Source organism: Oryctolagus cuniculus, chromosome 16 (assembly GCF_051225735.1).
Source record: "Oryctolagus cuniculus isolate XC-2025 breed Fujian yellow rabbit chromosome 16, ASM5122573v1, whole genome shotgun sequence".
In the NCBI taxonomy this organism is placed as follows: Eukaryota; Metazoa; Chordata; class Mammalia; order Lagomorpha; family Leporidae; genus Oryctolagus; species Oryctolagus cuniculus.
Genome location: NC_142882.1, coordinates 57,374,581 through 57,396,241, shown reverse-complemented (window position 1 = coordinate 57,396,241; position 21,661 = coordinate 57,374,581). Strand labels below are relative to the sequence as shown.

General features: G+C 48.3%; 1 protein-coding gene across 3 annotated transcripts in view; it reads right to left on the bottom strand.

Moving 5' to 3' along the window:
• CHN2 (chimerin 2) overlaps nucleotides 1-21,661 on the bottom strand; it is a 286,463-nt gene that overhangs the window by 132,570 nt on the left and 132,232 nt on the right. For all 3 annotated transcript variants that reach the window (XM_089316070.1, XM_070059690.2, XM_089316069.1), the window contains one exon: nucleotides 3,161-3,199. In XM_089316070.1, coding sequence (XP_089172196.1) covers nucleotides 3,161-3,199 — 39 coding nt within the window. The remainder of the gene's footprint in view (nucleotides 1-3,160; nucleotides 3,200-21,661) is intronic.

Sequence of the window (21,661 nt, the reverse complement as noted above, 5' to 3'; positions counted from 1 at the left end):
ATGGATACCATAAGTGATATGCTAATGAGTTTTACATGAATACACAAAATTATTCTCCCCAAGGATGCTCTGTGAGCACTTAAGAGAAGGATGTGGTGATTGCCACAGTTCAGAATGGGTTTACCGACAGGCCATTTAAAACAAAACAAATTTAATATTCTGATAGTTTTCTTGGATTTTCATATTAGGAAAATGCTATAGCTTTAACATATTTGATTTTTTAAAATCATTTTTATTTTACTGGAGAGAGGAAGAGAAAGCCAAGTCTCCCTATCTGCTGGTTTGCATCTCAAATGCCCACAACAGCAGGGGCTGGACCAGGCTGAAGACAAGTGCCAAGAATTCCACGTGGGTAGCAGGGACACAACCACCTACGCCACCACCTGCTGCCTCTCAGGGTGAAATCAGCCAGAAGCTACATCAGAAGCAGGGCCAGGACTCAAACTGAGGCACTGCTATATGGGACGCAGGCATCCCAAGCAGCATATAAATGCTGAACCCAGTGCCCATCCTATGTATTTGGACTCTTGAAAATACCCCAGGAGGGTCTTTAAGGGCCTCAGACGCCTTCTCCTGGGCGTCCTCTAAGATCCAGGGGCAAATTCAACATCTTCCCCAATTCCAGCAGCGACAGAGGTATACTTTGTTCCTAGAATCTATATCTATTTGCATTTTAAGTTTATTGGTTTACATCTGTCTCCTTTACAGTATAAATGGGAGGACAGTGTGGGCCACTGATTCATCGTTCATTCCTAACACAAATCCTCTGGTATTCTGAAAGTATTCGCTGAAAGATTAAATCAACACATGACACCAGCTTGAGAACCATATTGTGTAGGGAACATTTATACATGGTGCAACACCCAGAGTCAAAGAATTCATGGGTCCAGGACAAACAAGAGAGAATTCTCTGCCTTGTGTTCTGCAGGGTTTGGTCAACACGTTTTTGATACCCTGGGTAGCATATTCCCTGCACCATTGGGAGTGCCACACCACTAGGGGCCCTCAAATGCCTGGATGACTGTTAGTTGGGTGCAATAAGAAGGAGTGTCTCATGTGCCACTGGGTTATGGCCTCAAGCATTTTCTTTCAGAAAGCTTTGTGATTCTAAAGCAAATTAAGAAACCCACAACTTGGTTAGATTAAAAGAAAATCAAACCCAACACACTAGGGTAAAATCAATATGGTGAACACGTAATTAGCATTTTTCCTAGTTTCCTTGTGACATAGATGTGCTTTTAAGAGATATATTGGGTGGCCAAAAGTCTCTTAGAAAAAGGTGAAATTAGATGGAGCCAATGGCATCCAACGCTTCAGTAAAGCTCTCGGGGGTAGCACCCACTCAACAAGTATTTATTGGGTAGTTCACGTGTGCAGGTACCCTATGCCATGGAGCATCCAATACCTCTCACTGCAGATATTTTGTTGATTTACTGTCAGAGCACTTCACACTCCATTAGGAAACAAACAAACAAAAACATCCAATTACTAAGTCATTAGCACTCCTTTTAAAATCGAAGATCAGAGTGCAGAGCACTGGATGGGAAAGGCCCCTGGAGACCCAGCACAAAGCCTTCATTTCACAGATGGGAGAACAGATGCAGGTAATAGAGAGAGAGGTGCCTCTGCCTGTGTGGACAAGGAGAGACACAAGCCAAACATCTGTGACGTGAAACAGGAAGTTGAAGGGCGTCAGGTCCAGCATAATGCCGTTTTGACAAAATGCAACCAAGCAGCAAAAATGCCTCAATATTATTTTTAAAACAACTTGGGGAAGCACCCTCCCTCCAAAGAAACAGAAATCAGTCATCGGGAAGTGGCAAGGAGGAATAGAATTGGGTAGCGGCTGGCATGTGGATCATAGTTTTTTTGTATTTCTCTAAACTTTTTCTCTGATGTAGAAAAGAAATTGTTTTGGAACAAATATGTACATGTGTATGTAGATAATAGATATATATTTAGGTGTACATGTATAAAATTTTAGGGGTGGACTTTTGGCATGGTAATTAGGATGCTTAATGCATAGGTTTGAGTTCCAGCTCCATTTGATTCCAGCTTCGGCCTAAGGCAAATCCTGGGAGGCACAGCAATGGCTCAAGTAGTTGGGTCCCTGCCACTTATGTGGGAGACTTGGGTTGAGTTCCAGGCTCCCGGCTTTGGCCTGGCCCAGTCCCAGTGACTCAAGCATTTGCATGGTGAACCAACAGATGCGAGGTCTTTCTATGTCTATCTGTGTGTGTGTGTGTGTGTGTGTGTGTCTTGCTTTTCAAATGAATTTTAAAATTTAAAAATTTAAATTTAAATTTTAAAATTTAAAAATTTTCAATAATAAGAAAAAAGACTTGGAGACTTGCAGGCGGTGGGTCAGGCTGGCCCCTGGCTCCTGCATTTTGCAAAACCTTCACCAAGGTACTTAGCAGCCCTGAGCTGTGGTTTCCTTGTGTGAAATGGAGATGCCAGTAGCGCTTGTCCGCTAGGGCTTGGGTGAGAAGCTGAGCTTCAGTGGCTTCCTGCAGCTGCTGGCCAGAGCAGGTTCTCAGCCAGCTGTAGTGGCCCCAGCATCATCAGTAACCACAGAGCTAATTATTCTCACGCTGCTGCCTACAAGCAGGGCCCCCACGAGCAGCCGCAGCCCTTGCTCCCATCACAAATGGGTTTCCATCCGACCTCTCTCTTGGGGGATGGTTTCTAAGCTGGGCAGCGATACTCAGGAGACAGACAAGGAGGTCAGGTTGATATCAAGTGCCAGCCTTTGAGACAGTGGGTGATGACGAATGAGGAGGTCATCATGATTAATGATTTGTTAACTTTTCAGTGGCTAACGTTATCTGGGTACAGCCTTAAGCTGATTAGTGAGCCAAGCACAGAACTCAGGGAAGGCAACGCATTGCTCCTGGACCAACTGGACACAGCTCTAAAACAACAGTCCCAAATCGGACGTCCAAGAGTCCCTGTGGACTCCTGCCCGCTGTAAGCCACAGGCCCTGGGCTCTCCCAGGTCCCAGGGGCGGAGCAGGGAGGAGTCAGCACTCCTGACCACCGGCTCTGCTCGGTGGGCGAAGGGCGGGCAGGGTTTCCAGCACTGGGATGCGGCACCACTCGCGTGCACTGCAGCCACAGCACGAATTGTTCAGAGGGGCGTTGCATTGTGTGTACTCACAGTACGACTTCCATATTGGAGGCTGGTATTCCTCAGCATCTGGAATGAAAAGAAAGAAATCAATCCGTCAGCTTGCACGTCAAACTGTCAGCATGTGTCTGCAGTGCAGGAGCACACTCCATCAGCAGCACTCACACTCCGTCCCTGGGGACTCCCCCTGCGCGTTTCTGGACAGTTTCAGGCGCGAGGGAGGCAGCCTGCATGCAAACCCTGTGGGGACAACACCACTTTCTTCCCTGCCTTCCCATAGCTGAATCAATGGCTCCCCATTTTCATAGGGCCTAGCATATCAAAAAAGATTTTTTAAGCAATTCACTTGATTGTACCCGCTACTAATCCAAATAGTATTTACTTAACCAGGTGCCATAAACATGTAATTTATCTCACAGTTTCCAGTCAGATCTCTAGCCCATTATAAAGATTTGTTGAGATGCAAAGCAGCAAGGATGTCATATTCACTCTGCAAAGGTGCACAGCTCAACCCATGCCAACTCCTAAAATACCAGGTCTGACAGTGGAGGCACTGAGGGTCCCATTGGAATCCCATCATCTCCTGGAATGAACTCTTTCCAGAAATCTCTTTTCTTAGCAATCAGAAGTGTCAGAGTGAAAGGCTTACAACAGAATAGAGAGGACTGGGTTGTTCCTCTTCAAGAAAACAGACAATGGAGGAAATGTGCTTGTTCAGTCGACTCAACGATCCCAGAGCTGACAGCCGAATTTATAATTCTGCACCGATTGTCAAGAGTCCTCCTGAGCCCACTGCCCCAAGGCTTTGTAAAACATATTCTAGCTCAAGCAGGGGAGAAATTCTTTCAAACCACAGAATGGCCATCTGTAGGGAACCTTAAGGGTTCTCTCACTCGGCACCTTTAGATGAGGAAACTGCACATCCTGTGCTCCCCAGGCAACAAATGGCCTGTCCTCGAGCTGCTGTCCTCTTAAGAGTTTTCCTTCGTTCCTTCCTTCCTTCCTTTCTAAAATATTATTTATTTTGAAAGTAAGAGGTACAGAGAGAGATCTTCCATCCGCTGTTTTACTCCCCAGAAGGCCACAATAGCCAGGACTGGGCCAGGTTGAAGCCAGGAGACTGGAGCTTCATCTGTGGCTTCCATGTGGGTGCAGGGGCCCAAGGACTTGGACCATCTTCCACTGCTTTCCCTGGCCATCAGCAGGGAGCGGGACTGGAAGTGGAGACCCTGGGACATGAAATGGTGTCCACAGGGGATGCCAGTATCCCAGGCTGAGGCTTAACCCAGTTACCAACAATGCCAGCCCCTAGAACTTTTCTTTCCTTTTATTTATTTATTTGAGAGATGGAGAGGGAAGGAGGAAAGGAGGGAGGGAGGCAGAGAGAGCGAGTGAGCGAGCATGCGAGCTCCCCCACACCCAATCACTGATTCATTTCCCAAATGCTTGCAACAGCCAGGGCTGAAGCTGTGAGCTGGGAACCCAATCTAAATCTCTCATAGGGGTCGGGGGTCAGGAACCCAATTTCTTGAGCCATCACTGCTGCCCTCCCAGGGTCTGCATTAGCAGGAAGCTGGGGTCAGGAGCTGCAGCAAGAGATCAAACCAGGTACTTGCAACTTTTCTACCCTCACACAGCAAATAGTTGGAGCATGTCTTCCCCCAAGAAACAACGCTATTTAGAAATAACAACCAAGTCAAACTCCTGGAGTCCTATTCCATCACACCATGTAGCTGCAGCTAAGTCCCCCCACAATGAATATCCTGCTCTCTGGGGTCCACATATCACAGAGCTCAAATCAATGCCTCCAAAGCATGTTTCATACAAACCAGTCCATGTCGTTAGGCGTGTACTGTCACAGACCTGCACACGGAGAGTCAGCCACCAAGACACACAAACAGAGCCACCAACACTGGCTGCTGCTGACCTTGTGCAAAGCCGTCCCTCCACTCCGTCACTTTCCCAATACTCAAGGTTAGTTTGCTGGATAAATATGGGCATTAACTCTTAATACTTTTGTCAATGTAAGAGAACAGGATCTTGGATTAGGGAACTTTTAACCTAAACAACCAACTAAGTCCACCCTGTATCTGACATAAACCAATTTTAATGGGTTAACATCAGTGTTTGTATATAAAGACCATAAATAAAATAAACGAAGTCATTGAGTTGACACCAAAATTTCAGAACCACCCACACAATGTCACCTCACCAGAAAAGCCAGAAGCTGTGCATTTAAACATCGATGGGGTATTACAAATCATTCCTCGGGGGCAGGCACTTGGTCTAGAGCTTGACACTTGCATCCCATATACTGGTGCACTTGGGTTCAATGCCTGCCTGCTCTGGCTCTTGACTCCAGCTCCCTGCAGATGTGGACCTTGGCAGGCAACAGCAATAGTGCAAATGGCTGGGTTCCTGCCACCATGGGGGAGACTGGAGTGATCTCAGGCTCAGCCCCAGCCTTCACAGGCACTCGGGGGAGTGAATCAGTGGATGGGAGTGCTCTCTCTGCAACTCTAATAAGTTTTTAAAAATAATTTTTAACTGACAAACATGAAGATATGCAACACACACACACACACACACACACACACACTGCATAGAAATGCAAATCCCTGAGATGCTATGGACCTGGAACTGCGATGTCTTATCTCAGAGATTGCGAGTATCACCTCCCAACCAGGAAGTGAGGGAGCTCGCTCAGCCCTGGAGGAGTACTCCCTGTATGCCATGGGACAGTCCCAGGACACGGAAGTGATCCCTTTACGTAGACCTTCATAGTCCAGACGCTCTACTCAGACCTGCTAAGGTTTTCTTCCCGGTAGTCAGACAAGTTGAGACCAGAGGACCTGTCACTGACCATCTGTCTTGTTGCTTGAAAAATCTAGAGTTTTGTTTCAACAGAAATACTGTCCGCTAACTCGGCTGCCATGTAGGCTGCCCTGCAAACAAGGGAGCCTTTTTCAGCTCCTCTGGCTTCTTCGGAGAGGTGAAGAGAGCCGCCAGTGCAGACTGGAGATGGTAGCACTCCCGGCATAAAAATCCCCCAACGCCTTCCCCTGCATGCGCCATCAAACACAAACATGCTCTGTGACCCTCAAGGTGTTGTGGCATCTGGCACCTGCCCATTTCTCTGACACCACCGCAGAGATGTTTCCCCTCTTCACTCGTCAACCAACCGCGCTGGCTTTCTCTCTGCTTCCAGAGCAAGCCCAACTCTGGAGCGCCCCCAGCCTTTGCTCCACCAGATCCTGCTGTGGCTCCATGCTCCATGTCGTAGGGCTCTGCTCCGATGCCCTCCCGCTCCCCTAATACGCAGCACTGACTACCATCTGAATAACACCTTCCTCCTTGCACTTGTTATCTGAAATTATCAATTGATTGGCTGGTTTGCTGTGATGGATTTCATAACCTATGTCTTAGCAGAGGTATTGTGAGAACTCAGTGAGACAGTGCGTAGGAAGTACAGCACCCGCAGTCAGTTCTCAATGACGTCTCCTGGCTTTCACCGTACTGTAGTTACTGCCACACTACTCAGTCCCTACTCTGCCCAGGTCGGGTCTGTGCTCTCGCTCCTGTCTCCGGAACACAGCCGATGCCTGACTTCACTCTTACCCCAGATCTGGAGCCTGTAATTGAGTTCCAGGGCTGGTGTCATGGAAGGCTTTCCTTTCCCATACACGAATTCAAAGTGAGAGGCCATTTGTCATGCTTCAGTGGAGCAGCTAGAATTACCCCGGCCCTCGAGACACGTTTCACAAACCTCTGAGACATACAGTTAAGAGGCCTTGGTCAAGCGGCAGAGTACAAAAGATCTTTAATATGCTGCAGCAAATCTTGTCTCCAACATCACCCCATCCACATACAATTTGTCCTAATTTGACACATTTTATTAATTTTGATTTTTTTTTTTTTTAACTGAGAGAGAGGCATTTCTTCTATCCATGATTCACTCTCCAAATGGCCACAACAGCCAGGTCTGGGCTACACTAAAGTCAGCAGCCAGGAACTTCATCCAGGTCTCCCACATGGGTGGCAGGGGCCCAGATACTTAGGCCACCTTCTGCTGGTTTCCCAGGACATCAACAAGGAAGCTGGATGGGAAGAGGAGCAGCTGCGATCTGACTGATGCTCTGATACAGGAAGCTGGCAATGCAGGTAGCAGCTTAACCACTGTGCCACAATGCTGGTCCTTCAAATACCTCCAAATAGTTTAAAAATGCATTGTTCACAAGGTCTCCTGTCTTAGGAGCAAAGCATCACCAAGATAGATTTATGTGAATTCTTCCACACTTTGTTCTGTCAATAGCTAGAATACATTTTTTTAAAAAGACCTCATATCACATACAGAGGTACTTCAAAAAGTTCATGGAAAAATGAAATTAAAAGGCAAGTTTATTTTGTTGCAAACATTTTAAAAAAGAATGCTGTGTCAATCAGAATTGTCAACATTGTGTACAGAAACTCTGGTCTCCCCACATGCTTCCTTTGCTAGCACTGGTTGTTATCAACATGCATGTCAATTTTTGGTACTTTTAAAACTTGGAAAATTCACAGAGAAGACCATTTACGTTGTCAGAATCAAGGTGGACCTGCATGTATGGACCCTAACAACAACAGACCCAGGAGGGTCTGAAGGAAGTGGTTATACACGATCGCATGGTAGAAATTATCACAAAAGACCGCCAGGACCACAAGCTTTCCCCAAGGCCACAGCCACCTTAAACAAAACCATCTTAAATGAAATGCACTTCTGCAAAAACATTGGCTCAGCTGCCAACTGTCTCTTCCACCTCTACTGCCATCACCCTTGTAATTAGTCCCTGTGACCAAAGTTGACTGCTACAAAATATCTTGTGGAATCCTCATTTCTGTCTTGAAACAGTTCTCCTTGCTCCAAGCTCTCTGAATCCGACTCAGTGCACAATGGAGGGGTACCTGTTCTCCTTGCCCTGCTGTTATCCCTCTCGCCATGCCTCCACTTTACCCATTTTTTGTTTCTCTTGGTTGACAAGGCAAAGTGTGCATTTGCAGGGTAGCAAATGGAGGCAGGCAAAGCTCCAGGGAGAGGACCTGCAGGAACACATGGCCATGGAGAGAGGTGAAAATACGCCGTTGCACACATCTGGGTACCTGCAGCTGTGTTCTTCCAGGCATTTTCTTTTTAGCTCCAGAAACAGGTTGATTTGATGGACTTGCCCGAGGAGCAGGTGTAAAGGAATCTGGAGACTGATTAATGAAGAAAAGCTAAAGAATGCATGTGCTTCACTTGGGTGAGTGGTCACTGAAGAGGAAATACCTGTAACCAACAGGAGGAGAGCCAGATTCCTTTGCCTGGCTCAGTGGAGGGTGACTAGATTAACAGAAAAGCAGGTGCATGGTCTTCGGAAAAGGAGAGCAGACAAAGATCCACTGATGTACAGAATGAGTCACCGAGGAAGCGGGAGGTGATGTATTCCTTAGCTTATTCCCAACAAAGCCGTATAAACCGCACTGAGGATCATGCGGGAAAGAGGGTGGAAGGACTGAGTTCCTTCTCCCCCTTCCCTTCTCCCAGGGAAGCCACGTGTCTGTTGTCACTTTTGATTTATTGATGCACACATTTGCAAATGGGCTGCAGTGGGCTTTTTCCAGGGAAGTTGGGTGAGAGCAGGCTTTTCAATCAGGCGTGGAACAGCCTCACAATGAGAAGACAGTCCAGGATTTGCTGGGTGATTAGCTTAATAGGCACAGAATGGGATGGGCTTCAAATGCAAGCCAACAACAGCAACGGGAGCGGTGTGCCATGTCTGTGCACATGCCACAGGATGTCTTCCACATCCACACAACGTGCCCAACCTCAGCCTACAGAAGGAAGGAAGGGCCAGGGTGTGCAGCCAGACGGTGGCTCTGGCCTTGTCAGACAGTCACAGCCAAATGGTGTCAAATCAGAATTGCAAGCTTCCCTGGAGAGCATCCTAACTACTGCAAAACATTAACACGGGAAGGCTGTTCCAGAGTGTTCTTGCTCATGCTGATCACCTGTGCAGTCTCCTTACACTCCCCTAAGACATTACACATCCATGGATTCTTTTTGGAAACATCGCCTGGGTAAGGGATGAGGGCCTGATGTGCCCTGGACTGTGGATCTCCTATCAAGGATTTTTTGTAGTTGATACAGTCCTACCTGCAGAGGACAGCTAATAAGACAGCCTCCAGGAACTCTTGCTGGGCCCCAAGGTAAGGCCAGGAAGAGATTGTCTGAAGATGATGAAGCCATCAAGAGCCTTGCCTTGGAGTCTGTGGCCCCTAGAGGGCCACATGGAGCTTCTGTTCTGGGCCATGTGTTCTATTCAGAGAGGCAGGATGCAACTCTCCCACCCAAAAGGCATTTATTGAATAAAAACAATGAGGCAGACCTTGGGTTTCCCACAGTGAGCAGGGCAGGCACAGCTCAAAAGCACTACATAGCCTGACTCCCGACCAGCGCTCCCTGGTCAGCCCATTCCTCCCCCTCTTGCTCCCTATAATTCAGCAACTACTCTCATCTTTCTTTTGATCTTGAATACATCAAGAATACATTAGAGTCTCTTCCCTCTGATCTCCTGATCAGCTGGAACGTTCTGGCTCTGCAGAGAATTCTTCCTGTACTACCCACCTACACTGGTTCCCAAGACACTTCCTTTAGTTCTTTGCAAAGCCCTTTCACTGTCTGAAAAACAGAAAAAGTCCAATAATGTTGTAGTTTTTAAAAATATTTGTTAATTCATTTGAAAGGTAGAATGACACAGAAAAACCGTGAGGAGAGAAAGATCTATCCCATCCACACACGTGTCTGTTTATATGCTTTCTCTCCATGATAGACAGGCAGCACTGAGAGGGTAAGAGCTTCATGCCTCTTGTTCTCTGCTTCCACATTACCTGGAGCCTATTAGGTTACCTCTGTGAGTGAGAACAAGGTGTCCCTTTCAGGCAGGTGCTTTGGAATTAGGATAGCACCTGGATGTGAAGAATGTGGCTCCTGTGGGAGCCCAGGCTGGGTGTAGCCCCCACTTGTCCCTGTGGGCAGGCACAGATGGCCCAACAGGAATGGCCCTGACTGCTGTATTCCAACACATAGCAGGTGCTCAATGAGGGGTTGGGCCTATGCAAGACAGAAACTCAAAATGTGCATTCTGTTAAGGGATACACAGGAGGCGTAATGGAGTGTGAAGTGTCAAGAGGAGGTGTAGGGGGATTGTCTATGACGGAACTGCCCAACCTTGAGAAGTCCAGTCATCTCGGGCCTTGGACAGCCCCCTCCAGGACTCCTTCAGGGGAGCAGAATCCAACAGCAAGGCCCAAGTCCCCCATGCCAAAGAGCAGAATGAGTCACTTCCAATACCGCAGCACACTCACATCAACTACAGCAGCCAATGGCAAGGAATGCATGGAGACACAGACGGAGGTGTGGCCCGACAGGACCAGAGGCAAGACAGAACATGGCACTGAGAGCTGAGAGCCCTGCAGTTGGCTGGTGGACGCTCCGCAATGTGCATGGGGTGGGCTGTTTCATAGTGGCTGGGGATTAGAGAGATAAGCAGAGACCAAACAATTAAGCATTTTACAATCGTGCTAGGGGCTTTTTCTAGAGGGAAGGGGAAATGAAAACCAGAGAGGCCATGGGGTCTAGTTTGTATTTTAGAGAGGTCACTGCAATTGCAGAGTGAGACTGGACTGTAAGGAGACAAGATGGCAAGCAGGGGCAGTAGGAGGCAATGAGCCCAGTTAACCCAGGGAGGTTAGGATGGTCTGAACTTGAATGGTGGCAGCAGAGACAAGGAAAATGGTATGGACTTGATAGACTCTACAAGATGAATACAGGTTAGGAGAGGAGGGGAAACGGCCCCTGGCTTGGGCAGAGGAAGAGCAACTGCTTTTGGCTTAAGCAACTGGAGGAGTGGGGGACGGCGCTCATAGACACAGGGCAGACCAGAGGAGAAGTGGTTTTGGCACACGGTGATGCTCTCGGCTTTTCCCTGTCGGGAAGAGAGGGCTATCACAGCCCAGTGAGCATCGCTAGGAGGCTTGGAGCTGAGAAGAGACCTACACTGGAGATGCAGGAGTGGAAGCTCCGGCAAACAGATGGTGGCTATAGCCACTAACGCAGATGGTACAAGAGAGAGGGAGAGGTCAGAGTGAGCAAAGGCAACTTGAGAGAAGCCCCCAAGATGAAGATGAGAAGAAAACATGCAGAGGCCAGAGAGACAGGAGAGAAACCAGGGGACAGATGACATGGGAGGCTGAGCAGAAGACACTGACAAAGGAGACATTGTATGGGGCTGGGCTTGTGGCTCAGCAGGTTGAGCCACCGCCTGTGTCGCCAGCATCCCAAAGCCGAGCGCCAGTTCAAGTTCTGATTACTCTGCTTCCAATCCAGCTTTCTGTTGGAAAGGCAGTGGAAGATGGTCCAAGTCCTTGGCCCCCTGCCATCCATGTGGGCTCTTAGCTTTGGGCTTGCCCAGCCCTGGCCACTGTGGCCTCTTGGGGAATGAACCCACAGGTGGAAGCTAGCTCACTTGCTCGCTCTCTGTCATTTTGCCTTTCAAACAAACCAATCTTTAAAATATAAGGGAAATACGGTCAAGACCATGGGTAGCTCCTTTAGGAGCCTGGAGGGGCCCAGGGCTGCAGTGACACGGGGGCTTCGATGGCCTTGAAAGGCGTGAGTGGAGGCCCCCATCAGCTGAGAACAGGGTGGATGGAAGCTGAGGAGTCAGCACTTGTGAGTGGAAGGTTTGCAGCGCAGTCACAAGGATGCACTGCCGAGAGACGATAAACAAGTTGGTTATCACCATTACCACTGCCAAACCACATGCCACGGCCCGGGGTCTCCCCCACCCACTCTGTCCTGGAGCCCTCTCCTTCTTCAGAGACTCAGTTCCCATGAGCATCACGCTCCTCCAGCAGAAGGGAGCTGCCCTCCCTGTGGACAATCTCCTCCTCCGTCATTCGCCCACTGTCTCCTCCACTATTCCCGCCTCGCCACCATCACCTCCTCCACCCAGCCTGCGGAGCCCCTCCTCCTCCTGGCATTCACCAGCCTCTTTACAAATTATTCTCATCAGAGCAAGGTCTTCCTGGCGTTCCTCCAGAGGCCCTTTTGGGCATTCATTTCAGCAAATATTTACCTAGAGCTTACAGCCTACTTGGCACAGAATATTGTACCAAATACGGATGCAGGCATAAAGGGAAGACGTAGGGTCTAGCTACAAGGAATCTGTTTGGAGATGAAACAGGACACCAACTCTTCATTCATTCACTGGCCACACCCTAACTGGCCACCTGCTGGCATCAGGTCCCTGACTCTAGGTGCATGTCCCCGTAACACAAGGTGGGAAATGCATTATCAAGGTTATCAAGCACGAGTCAATCTAAAGTGCTAGGAGAACGGAGAAGAGACGATGCAGATGGGCCAGCTCTCCACCCCTGCCATTCAGAAGAGCCTCATTTTGTTCTCCTATTAGACTAACAGTCTGTGTGGGTCTTGAGTCCATTGTGGGCATTTGTGTCTCTTCAGATATTTAATTCTCAAGAAAGTAACCCATACATCATGTTCCTGGCCATGTTGCTCCTGGCAGGAAAAGGCGCCCTTCTTTTCCTGTCTCAGAGGCCAGTCGTCCTGAACTACAGAGACAGAGGAGGAGGAGAGGTCTTCCACTCAAAGTGAAAAGGTAACCATGTGTTAACCTAGCAGCTAAGACCTCTGCTGGGATGCCTATATCCCCCATCAGAGAGCCTGGGTTCAAATTCCAACTCCACTCCTAATTCCAGTGTCCTGCTAATGCGCACCCTGGGAAGTAGTAGGTGATGGTTCATATAGCTGGATCCCTACCACCCATGGGGGAGACCTGGACTGAGCTCTTGGCTACCAGCTTTGGCCTGGCCTGGTCCCAGCCACTGTGGGCATGTGGGAGTGAGCCAGTGTATGGGAAACTGGGATGTTAGTCCGTGTATCTTAACTCTCAAATTAATTTTTTTACAAATTAAAAAAAATTCCACATAGGAGTACATTTATTTGTAAGTGCCTGGTATATTTCAGATTCTGGGCTGGCCCTTTATATATGTTATCTCAAGTCTTACTATCTTCCTGAACGATCTCTCTACCATTCAACCAAATATACATCCACTTATCCACCAACCCACCTGCCCATCCTTTCAGCAAATGCTTCTGTGGTAGCACAGCGCTACATGATAAAGACAGACACAGCACAGAGCTCCATGGTAAAGACAGACACAGCACCGAGATTCCCAATAAAGACACAGCGCTGAGCTCCATGGTAAAGACAGACAGCACTGAGCTCCCTGATAAAGACACAGCACAGAGCTCCATGATAAAGACAGACACAGCACAGAGCTCCATGGTAAAGACAGACACAGCATTGGGCTCCACGATAAAGACACGACACAGAGCTCCCTGATAAAGACATAGCACTGAGCTCCATGACAAACACAGCTGCAAACCAAGTGTCCCAGTTCCTGCTTTCAAGGAGCCTTCAGTCCAGCAATGAAGTCAACAAACAGTCCCAGAAATAAACTATAAGAAGTTACAGCAGACACAGTACAGGGGCTGTGGACCATGCAGCTGAGTTCCTGTAAGGTATTTTCACCTCCTAGAGATGAGAAACAAACTCAGTGAGTCAGGCTTTTTCCCAGCCACATGGTGTACGAGAAGGTGGAGCTCCGGCCCAGATCTGTCTGGCTTCGGAGCCTGCTGGTTTTCTCCTCATGGCTTTAGCTCCCCAGTGCAGAAGCTAACAGGACATTTTCATTTTTAATTTATTGTCTCCTTCAACAATATAACATGGTTCCAACAGTACAGAAAACAGCACTAGATGAACAGAAAAGTAATTCATGCATTACATGATTTTCACCCCTCAAAGATTTTTTTGACAGGCAGAGTTAGACAGTGAGAGAGAGAGAGAGAGAAAGGTCTTCCTTCCGTTGGTTCACCCTCCAATGGCCGCCGCGGCCAGCACGCTGCACTGATCCAAAGCCAGGAGCCAGGTACTTCTCCTGGTCTCCCATGGGGTGCAGGGCCCAAGCACTCTGGCCATCCTCCACTGCACTCCCGGGCCACAGCAGAGAGCTGGGCTGGAAGAGGAGCAACAGGGACAGAATCCAGCACCCCGACCGGGGCTAGAACCCAGGGTGCCGGTGCCACAGGTGGACAATTAGCCAAGTGAGCTGCGGTGCCGGCCACAAATAAAGATTTTTAAAAGTGCAATTGCACTAAACAAGATTCCCTCCCTCCCTCCCTCCCTCTCTCCCACCCGCCCTTCCTCCACCCAGTCAGTCGGCCATCTGCCCTTCCCCGTTCTTCCTCACGGCCCCTCTGTGTAGGTATCAGGCAGAGTGTGTGACTCCTCCCAGATTTCCTTATGCACAGAGATAGTCAGCCCTGCCTGGCCTAGCTCGTCAGCCCTGCAGGAGTCTGGCAATAAACAGGCCCTGTCTCTCCCTCTCTAACTCTGCCTCTCAAATAAATAAATCTTACAGAAAAGTTATTGGGGAAAAGGCATTAAAAGTTTTGTTTTGATGCAAAATCCATGTATGGTTTCTTGAAATCTACAGTTTTTCCTAATGTGCATTTCCATGAACTTCCTTCCTTCCTCCTCCCTCCCTTGGAAACAGAGAGCAAAGGGACTACCTGGTAATATAAACAATGTCTTGGTATAGCACTTAGCCCCTTTTTAACCTCTACCCCCAAACCTTCTTCCCCATCTTCATATCCCTTATCCAGAAGAGGCATTCTGTTATAAATCTGGGGGAATGTAGTCTTTTCCAACTGACTTATAGAAGGATTACTATGTTTCCATGAACTTTCTGAAGACCCCACCTAGAACTAGGTATTCAAATCCAATTCCAACTCTGAAAACAATGATAAAATCCTGCCCATCATTCTGGGCCCTGATATGCCCTAGGACTTTACCTGTAACACCACAGTCAGTTTCCAGACAGCACTGTAAGGTGGGTATTACCAACCCATTTTACAGCTATGAGACATGAGTCTCAAAGACGACACCTTGCCCCAAGTTGGCCAACTCATATGCATCCCATAAGACTGATGTGATATATACCCAATGATAATCTTAGGAAGGCTAGCCTTTCATTTCTAAGCATAAGAATTAAACAGATTCACTTTCCAACATTAAACCTGGTACTTGAATATATTAAGTCTGTTTTCATCTCCCATCCAAGTACTAACCAGGCCTGACCCTGCTTAGCTTCTGAGATCAGACGAGATTGGGTACGTTCAGGGTGGTACAGCCGTAGACAAAGTCTGTCTTCATGGACAATCAACCTATACCTTACCCATTATGGTAAGACTGTCTTAGTGGGGCAGCTGTTGGCTCCGAAACTGGAGGCCTCCTGAGTTTCAGCCTTTGTGGTTTCTAATCATTTACTTTCAAAATAACTTCTTACAGAGAAAACAGTTCTGAGATCACAGATGCACACACTAGCAACACTTTATCCGCCTCATCAACTATGCCACAAAGCGACAAAAACAGCACAGGGAGCGGGTCTTTGATAGACAGGAAGGAGAAGCCAGAGTCAGGGTACCTGACAGTAGGAGCAACCCCGACACGGCCAACCTGCAAGGGGCTAATTAAAGCCCCACGATAAGCTCTGCCTTGCACGCATTTATCACTCTCATGCCAAAGGCTCGAACAAATGTATTCAGGAAGGAAAGTCTTCCTGTCACCCCATGGCATGGGCGGGTCTATAATTAAAGGGTTAAGAATGAGGCAAACAACAAGTAGTCCCAATGATTTCCGCAGGAGAAAGTATTTGCATTGCATAGCAGAGCAAGAAGAATAGATCCCCTCCCAGTGGCCTGCTGTTATCGCAGTGTTGCATGTCTTCATAGGGCTTGGGACAGCTGTACCGCGTGCTGGCGGCAGTCAGATCCTCTTGCTGTTTGCACAGTGGGACATTTGTCTTCTTAATCGCAGCCTGTGAAAGCGCCTGCTTCTACTACCAGAATCTGACACCGAATATTAAAACAAACCTTCCCCCGATAGTGCGCGCTTTCTGACGCTGTTTGCACTGCTAACCTCTGTTTACCTATTTTCCGCGGCATTTTCGTGAGAGCAAATTGTGTATTTACACACCTGTGCCTTTATGAAAGACCGTTTGTTCATTTCTTAATTGGTCCCTTTAACAAACATTTGCCCATCACTCTGCTTCTGATCCCAAGTCATGCACTGGATACAGAGCGATGACAAAGTCCTCTCCCGGGTCAGCTCTCATTTCCGGAGGGAAGTGGGTGGGGGGAGTGTGAGGACGGCATGTGTGCAGCCCTCCCCTGCAGCTTTACTCCCTTCGGCAGACCCTCCCCAAGCACAGCATTGGCTAAGGACACCCCAGGTGCTCAACACATGCTTGTCTGATGGACCAAGCCGAGTGCCCACCATCAAAGTGGAGGGGAAACCCCAGTCAGCCTCTCCTTTGGGATGTCTGCACCAGGTACCAGCACCGTGCAGGGCCCAGCTGCGGCAGGTGGTCTCCGCCATCTGCAATGCCAGGCAGCTGTGCAGTTGTGAGCCGGCGGATCTATCGAGGAAAGGAACATGGAGCGTGCTGGAAGTCTCTTCCTAGCCAAGGCTTGCATGTGGCTTACCTAACTCACACAGTTTCCCACACAGACCACTAACCGGCAAGATTACGACCCGGCCGTCAAAACTCAAAAAGTAGCAAAGCAGGCAGCCAGAAATGCCTGGATTGGGAACCCTCAAATACCACAGTGGAGGCCCTGTCTTCCCCATGTCTGGGTCTGCTGGAGAAGCACTTCCTGAACACGCCCTGTGTCCACAGCTTCACACCTACCAGCGGGAAGAGGGTGCTCCCCCGTGGCACTAACAGACCACTTGTACCCAGGAATACTGAGCAAAGTCAAGACACTCAGGCTGCAGCAAGAGCTGTGTGGAGTTTTCCACATGCAACCTTTGGCTTTTTAGGAATTAGTTCTATTTTCAGAATTAATTCACCCTATTGAAGCAGGCGTTTTTCCCACAGTCCACCACAGTGACAGAGAATGCATGAGTGACTCCACATTGTTCCACTCCAGTGAACACCACTGCACTAGAGACGGTTCCGGAAAGAAGCCATCCTCTGCCCTTGAGCACCACTGAAATAGCTCCTGTAGAATTTTAGAGGTCTTTCTAAATATGCTTTAGGTCACCAATACTTTAAAAACAAACTTGACCCATTCTACAGCAATCCACTTGTCTCTCACACTTAGTGCACTGCTCAACCCAGGTGCCAATAACGTCTTAGAAATGATGCATACTACACAGACACACTCACGCACAGGCTCGTTGTCCACACCTGGAAGGATATTTCTGCGCCTGACTCGCTCTACCCCTTCGACCCGAATCCTTACACTCAGAGAAGCATGCAACTCCATGGATCTTTTCTCAAAGTATTTCTTTCCAAACACAATTAAACAAAGGTTTCTAATTTCTCACCATTATCGCTTTGTGAAGTCCAATTGCCACAACTGTCTGCCAAAAATCCCTTCCCTCATCTTGTATAGTGAACTAGTCGCTGTAAAATTGCATTTATTTATCATTTGGCTACTCAGATGTATCTGTAATCCTTTCTTAGAGCACAGGGGTCATATCTACCCATTGTCAAAGGCCAGGTAATCTGCAAAATGTCCTGGACTGCCAGACACCACTGCAGAGTGTATTTTTATTATTTTTTAAAAAGATATTTGACAGAGAGAGGGAGAGACAGAGAGAAAGGGCTTCTATCCACTGGGTCACTCCCCCAGATGGCCACAATGGCCAGGGCTGGGCCAGACAGAAGCCAGAAGCTTCATGTAAGTTTCCCACATGGGTGCAGGGGCCCAAGTGTTTGGGCCATCTTCCGTTGCTTTTTCCAGGCCTTTAGCAGGGAGCTGGATGGCAAATGGGGCAGCCAGGACATGGACCAGCACCCATATATAGGATGTGGAGATGCAGGCAGTGACTTTACCTACTGCTCCCCCAGAATCACTCCCTGCATTTTTATTCTTTTCTGGATCCTTTTCACCAGCTCCCACATAGTCCTCTTGTCTCCAAATCACCCATTACTGCTGAAAATCCAGAGATTTCTTGCTACAAAAGATACCGCCTTTGGCAGCCACTAGCTTGTGGGTGGGTGGGTAGGCAGGGATTTGACATTGATTGGAAAAACAGAAAGAAATCTTGGACCAGAAAAGGCAGCAGCTAGGAGGACGCTAAGCAGGAACTGAGCATGTTCAGTGTGAACCAGTGCCATGCCTTCATGAATTTAGAGCAGAATTCTGCCTCCGATTCTCGAGTCTGCTGGTGTCAGTATGCTCATCCAACTTTTATTTTTAAAACTAAAAAAATAATAATAAAACTATACAAATAGAATGAACGAACTTAGAGGATCCAATTCCATCTGCAGTTCTTTTATTGGATCCTTTTTCCCTCCAGAGACCTCCGTTCCTTCCTGATCTGCCCTTGGCTGAGTGCACGTCTCCTGCTCACTGCATCATCTCCTCTCCAAAGGGGGATCCATTCCTGCAAACAAAACCGAGCACGGCCCGGACATTCCTCGCAGCAGCTCTTCTATAAAGCTAGGAAGGTGGTGGGCTCAGGGCCGGGGGCACAGGCCTCTGTGATGCCTGCTCTGTGTGGGCAGTGACAAAGAATGGGGGCTCAGTCCCTGGAGCGGTCTCCCCTGTTCCCATGCTGCTCTATACGCCCTGAGAACCTAGCACCCCATTCCTCCTCAGTTCTCTGCTTCCCAGCCCCCTAGGCTACCAATGCAGGAGAGAGCAGCAGGCCTGACTTGCATTCCGCTGTAACTTGCAGTGGTCTGAATTGGATTTGTATGTTGAGGCCTGGTACCCAAGGCCACAGTGTTGGGAGGCGGAGCCCTGTGGGAGGTCTGAGTCATGTGGGGGTAGCCCTGGTGAACAGATGAATCCCCTTCTCCAATGGGTGCATTCTTGCTCTTAAGAGACTAGCTTAGTTACCAAGAAAGGGTGGACATACAGTGAGGCTGTCTCTCGCGCCTTGTCTCTTGTCCTTGTGCTCACCACCTCGCTGTCTTCCACCGCGAAGTGAAGTCGTGCAAGGCCCTTAGCAGCAGCTGAATAGATGCCAGGGCCACGCTCTTGAAACTTCCAGCCTCCAGGACCCTCCGCCAAAATGAACCTCTTTTCTTTAGAAAGTACCCAGCCTCAGGCATTCTGTTATAGCAACAGCAAGACTAAGACAGCACTGCTCAGTTGATGTCAGCTCACGTTCTCTGTTCCTCACTGTGCTCTATCTGCCTGTGCAGAGAGAGAGAGAGAGAGGTCTTCCAAGACAGGACGAGAGCCAGGACCCAGCCTTCCTGTCTGTGCTTTGTCTTAGCAGGCAGCTTCTATGTTTACCAAGTGATGTCTATGTCCCAGGCCAACCACTTTACAATTATCTTTTCATTTCAGTCTCCTGAAGATCCCACAGGGATAGACATGCTCATTATCCCTGCTTTAAAAATGAGCAAGCAGAGCTTTGGAGAGAAGATTGGCCAGATAGCCCCGCTGGGAAGGGGCTGGGCTTGGGTGGACACGGACAGCCTCACCGCACAGCAAGTGTTCTTAACCATGACTCCACATGGCTCTGTTTCCTCCTTTGCATGGACTTAAATGTCTTTTTAGATCACATAAGCTAAACCTGACTGCCCTTCTTGTAACCAGCCCCTCCAACCCCATCTCCCAGTCAATCCCATGAAAACCCACTGTGCTCATAACCCCTGGAATTAGAAGGGCAGAATCGACTCTGATGGGGGTACTGTCTCAGGGGTCTCCTCATTGCTGGGGGTCTGACCCCTGTAAGCTGCATGGCTGCGACTTTCTGGCCTCTGATTTCCAGCTGGGTTGAGTCAATGGGAGCCACAGCAGGAAAGGGGAGGGTAGGAGGAGACAGAGGCCAGGGTATCTGCACCTCAGCTGTCCTGCTCTAATGCTGCAGGCAGCGGAGGTGACTCCACGACTCCCACGGTCTCAGCTCCTCTCCCGTGGCTCCAGCTCTCCTTCAGGGCCATGCTATCCTGCTGGTGGGAATGGCTTCCCGTTGTTGGAAACCATAATCTCATGGTTCTCTTGACCTGCCTACACCCCTGCCGACAGACCCTACTTTAACCACTTTTTCAGCCATCCCAGCTGAGCGTGCCTCTGTCCCCTGTGGGACCCTGACAGGTGCCCTCTGCCTTCCCGACATCACAGAAGGATTCTCAGCACCTGACTAGGACGTCTTATTTTTGCGCTGATTTTCTCTCACTTCTCATAAACCATACTCAAGTATGCTGCCTCAAAGAAGGGAAAGGAGCTTCCATGTCTTCCACGGCTCTGCCTCTGGGCTACACGGCAGTGCAGGCAGACTTTCAGACCCACAAGCCAAAACGGCACTTCCAAGTGAAGTTTAAATGTGGGAAGGTTAAATTTAGAATATGAATAAACATTTATCCTGGTTACATACTGCATAATTTCACATCTGCAATAAACTTCCAAATTGACTCAGTGTAGGTACAGGGACTTTCATCCACACTCTTGCTTTTCCTAAAAATAAAAATCATCACACCGCTATCAACAGTCTCCCGTCAACTCCTCTGCGATAGATTCTGACCGTAAGCAAGACCTCAAGGCGTGGTGGGCTATTTTTCTTTTCTTCATATGATATGCACACCACAAATCTTCAATTATGGGATTTCTAAGAATTTAAATGATATGGTGCAGATACCAAATGATTCCTTTGTTTTTCTAAAACATGCATACACATACAAATACAATGTCCAGGAACATGAATTTGTCCCTTGAAGTTCAGTCAGTAGCCAAAGTTAACTTCCAAAAACAAGTTCCAGAAAGGCCACCTTCATTAAATCTTTATTAACTACAATAAGTAGATAAATATCCAACTAAGAGCAGGGGTCCTCTTTCCTTCTTTTGTCCTCCAGTAGTAGAAGGGTCTGGGGGTAGGAGGGTAACAATTCTCATTTATACTCATGCAGAAATGACCCAATCTGACTTTGTGTCCTGAAATGAACTCCAATACAGTAACACTGGTTTAAAAAGATTGATTAGGTCAAACAGCCAGACCATAATATACATCCAGGGCCTAGTACAGAGGCTCTAGATCATGAACCACTGTGTTGAACCAGGCCAGGGTCATTTTAGAAAAGAGACTGGTGAACAATACATTTTTTTTGTAAAGAATTATTTATTTATTTGAAAGTCAGGGTTACACAGAGAAAGGAGAGGCAGAGAAAAAGAGAGGTCCTCCATCCAATGGTTCACTCCCCAATTGACTGTAACAGCTGAAGCGGCGCCAATCCAAAGCCAGGAGCCAGGAGCTTCTTCTGCGTCTCCCATGCAGGTGCAGGGGCCCAAGGACTTGGGCCATCTTCTACTGCTTTCCCAGGCCAGGGAAGAGAGCTGTATAGGAAGTGGAGCAGCCAGGTCTCGAACCGGCGCCCATATGGGATGCCGGTGCTTCAGGTCAGGGTGTT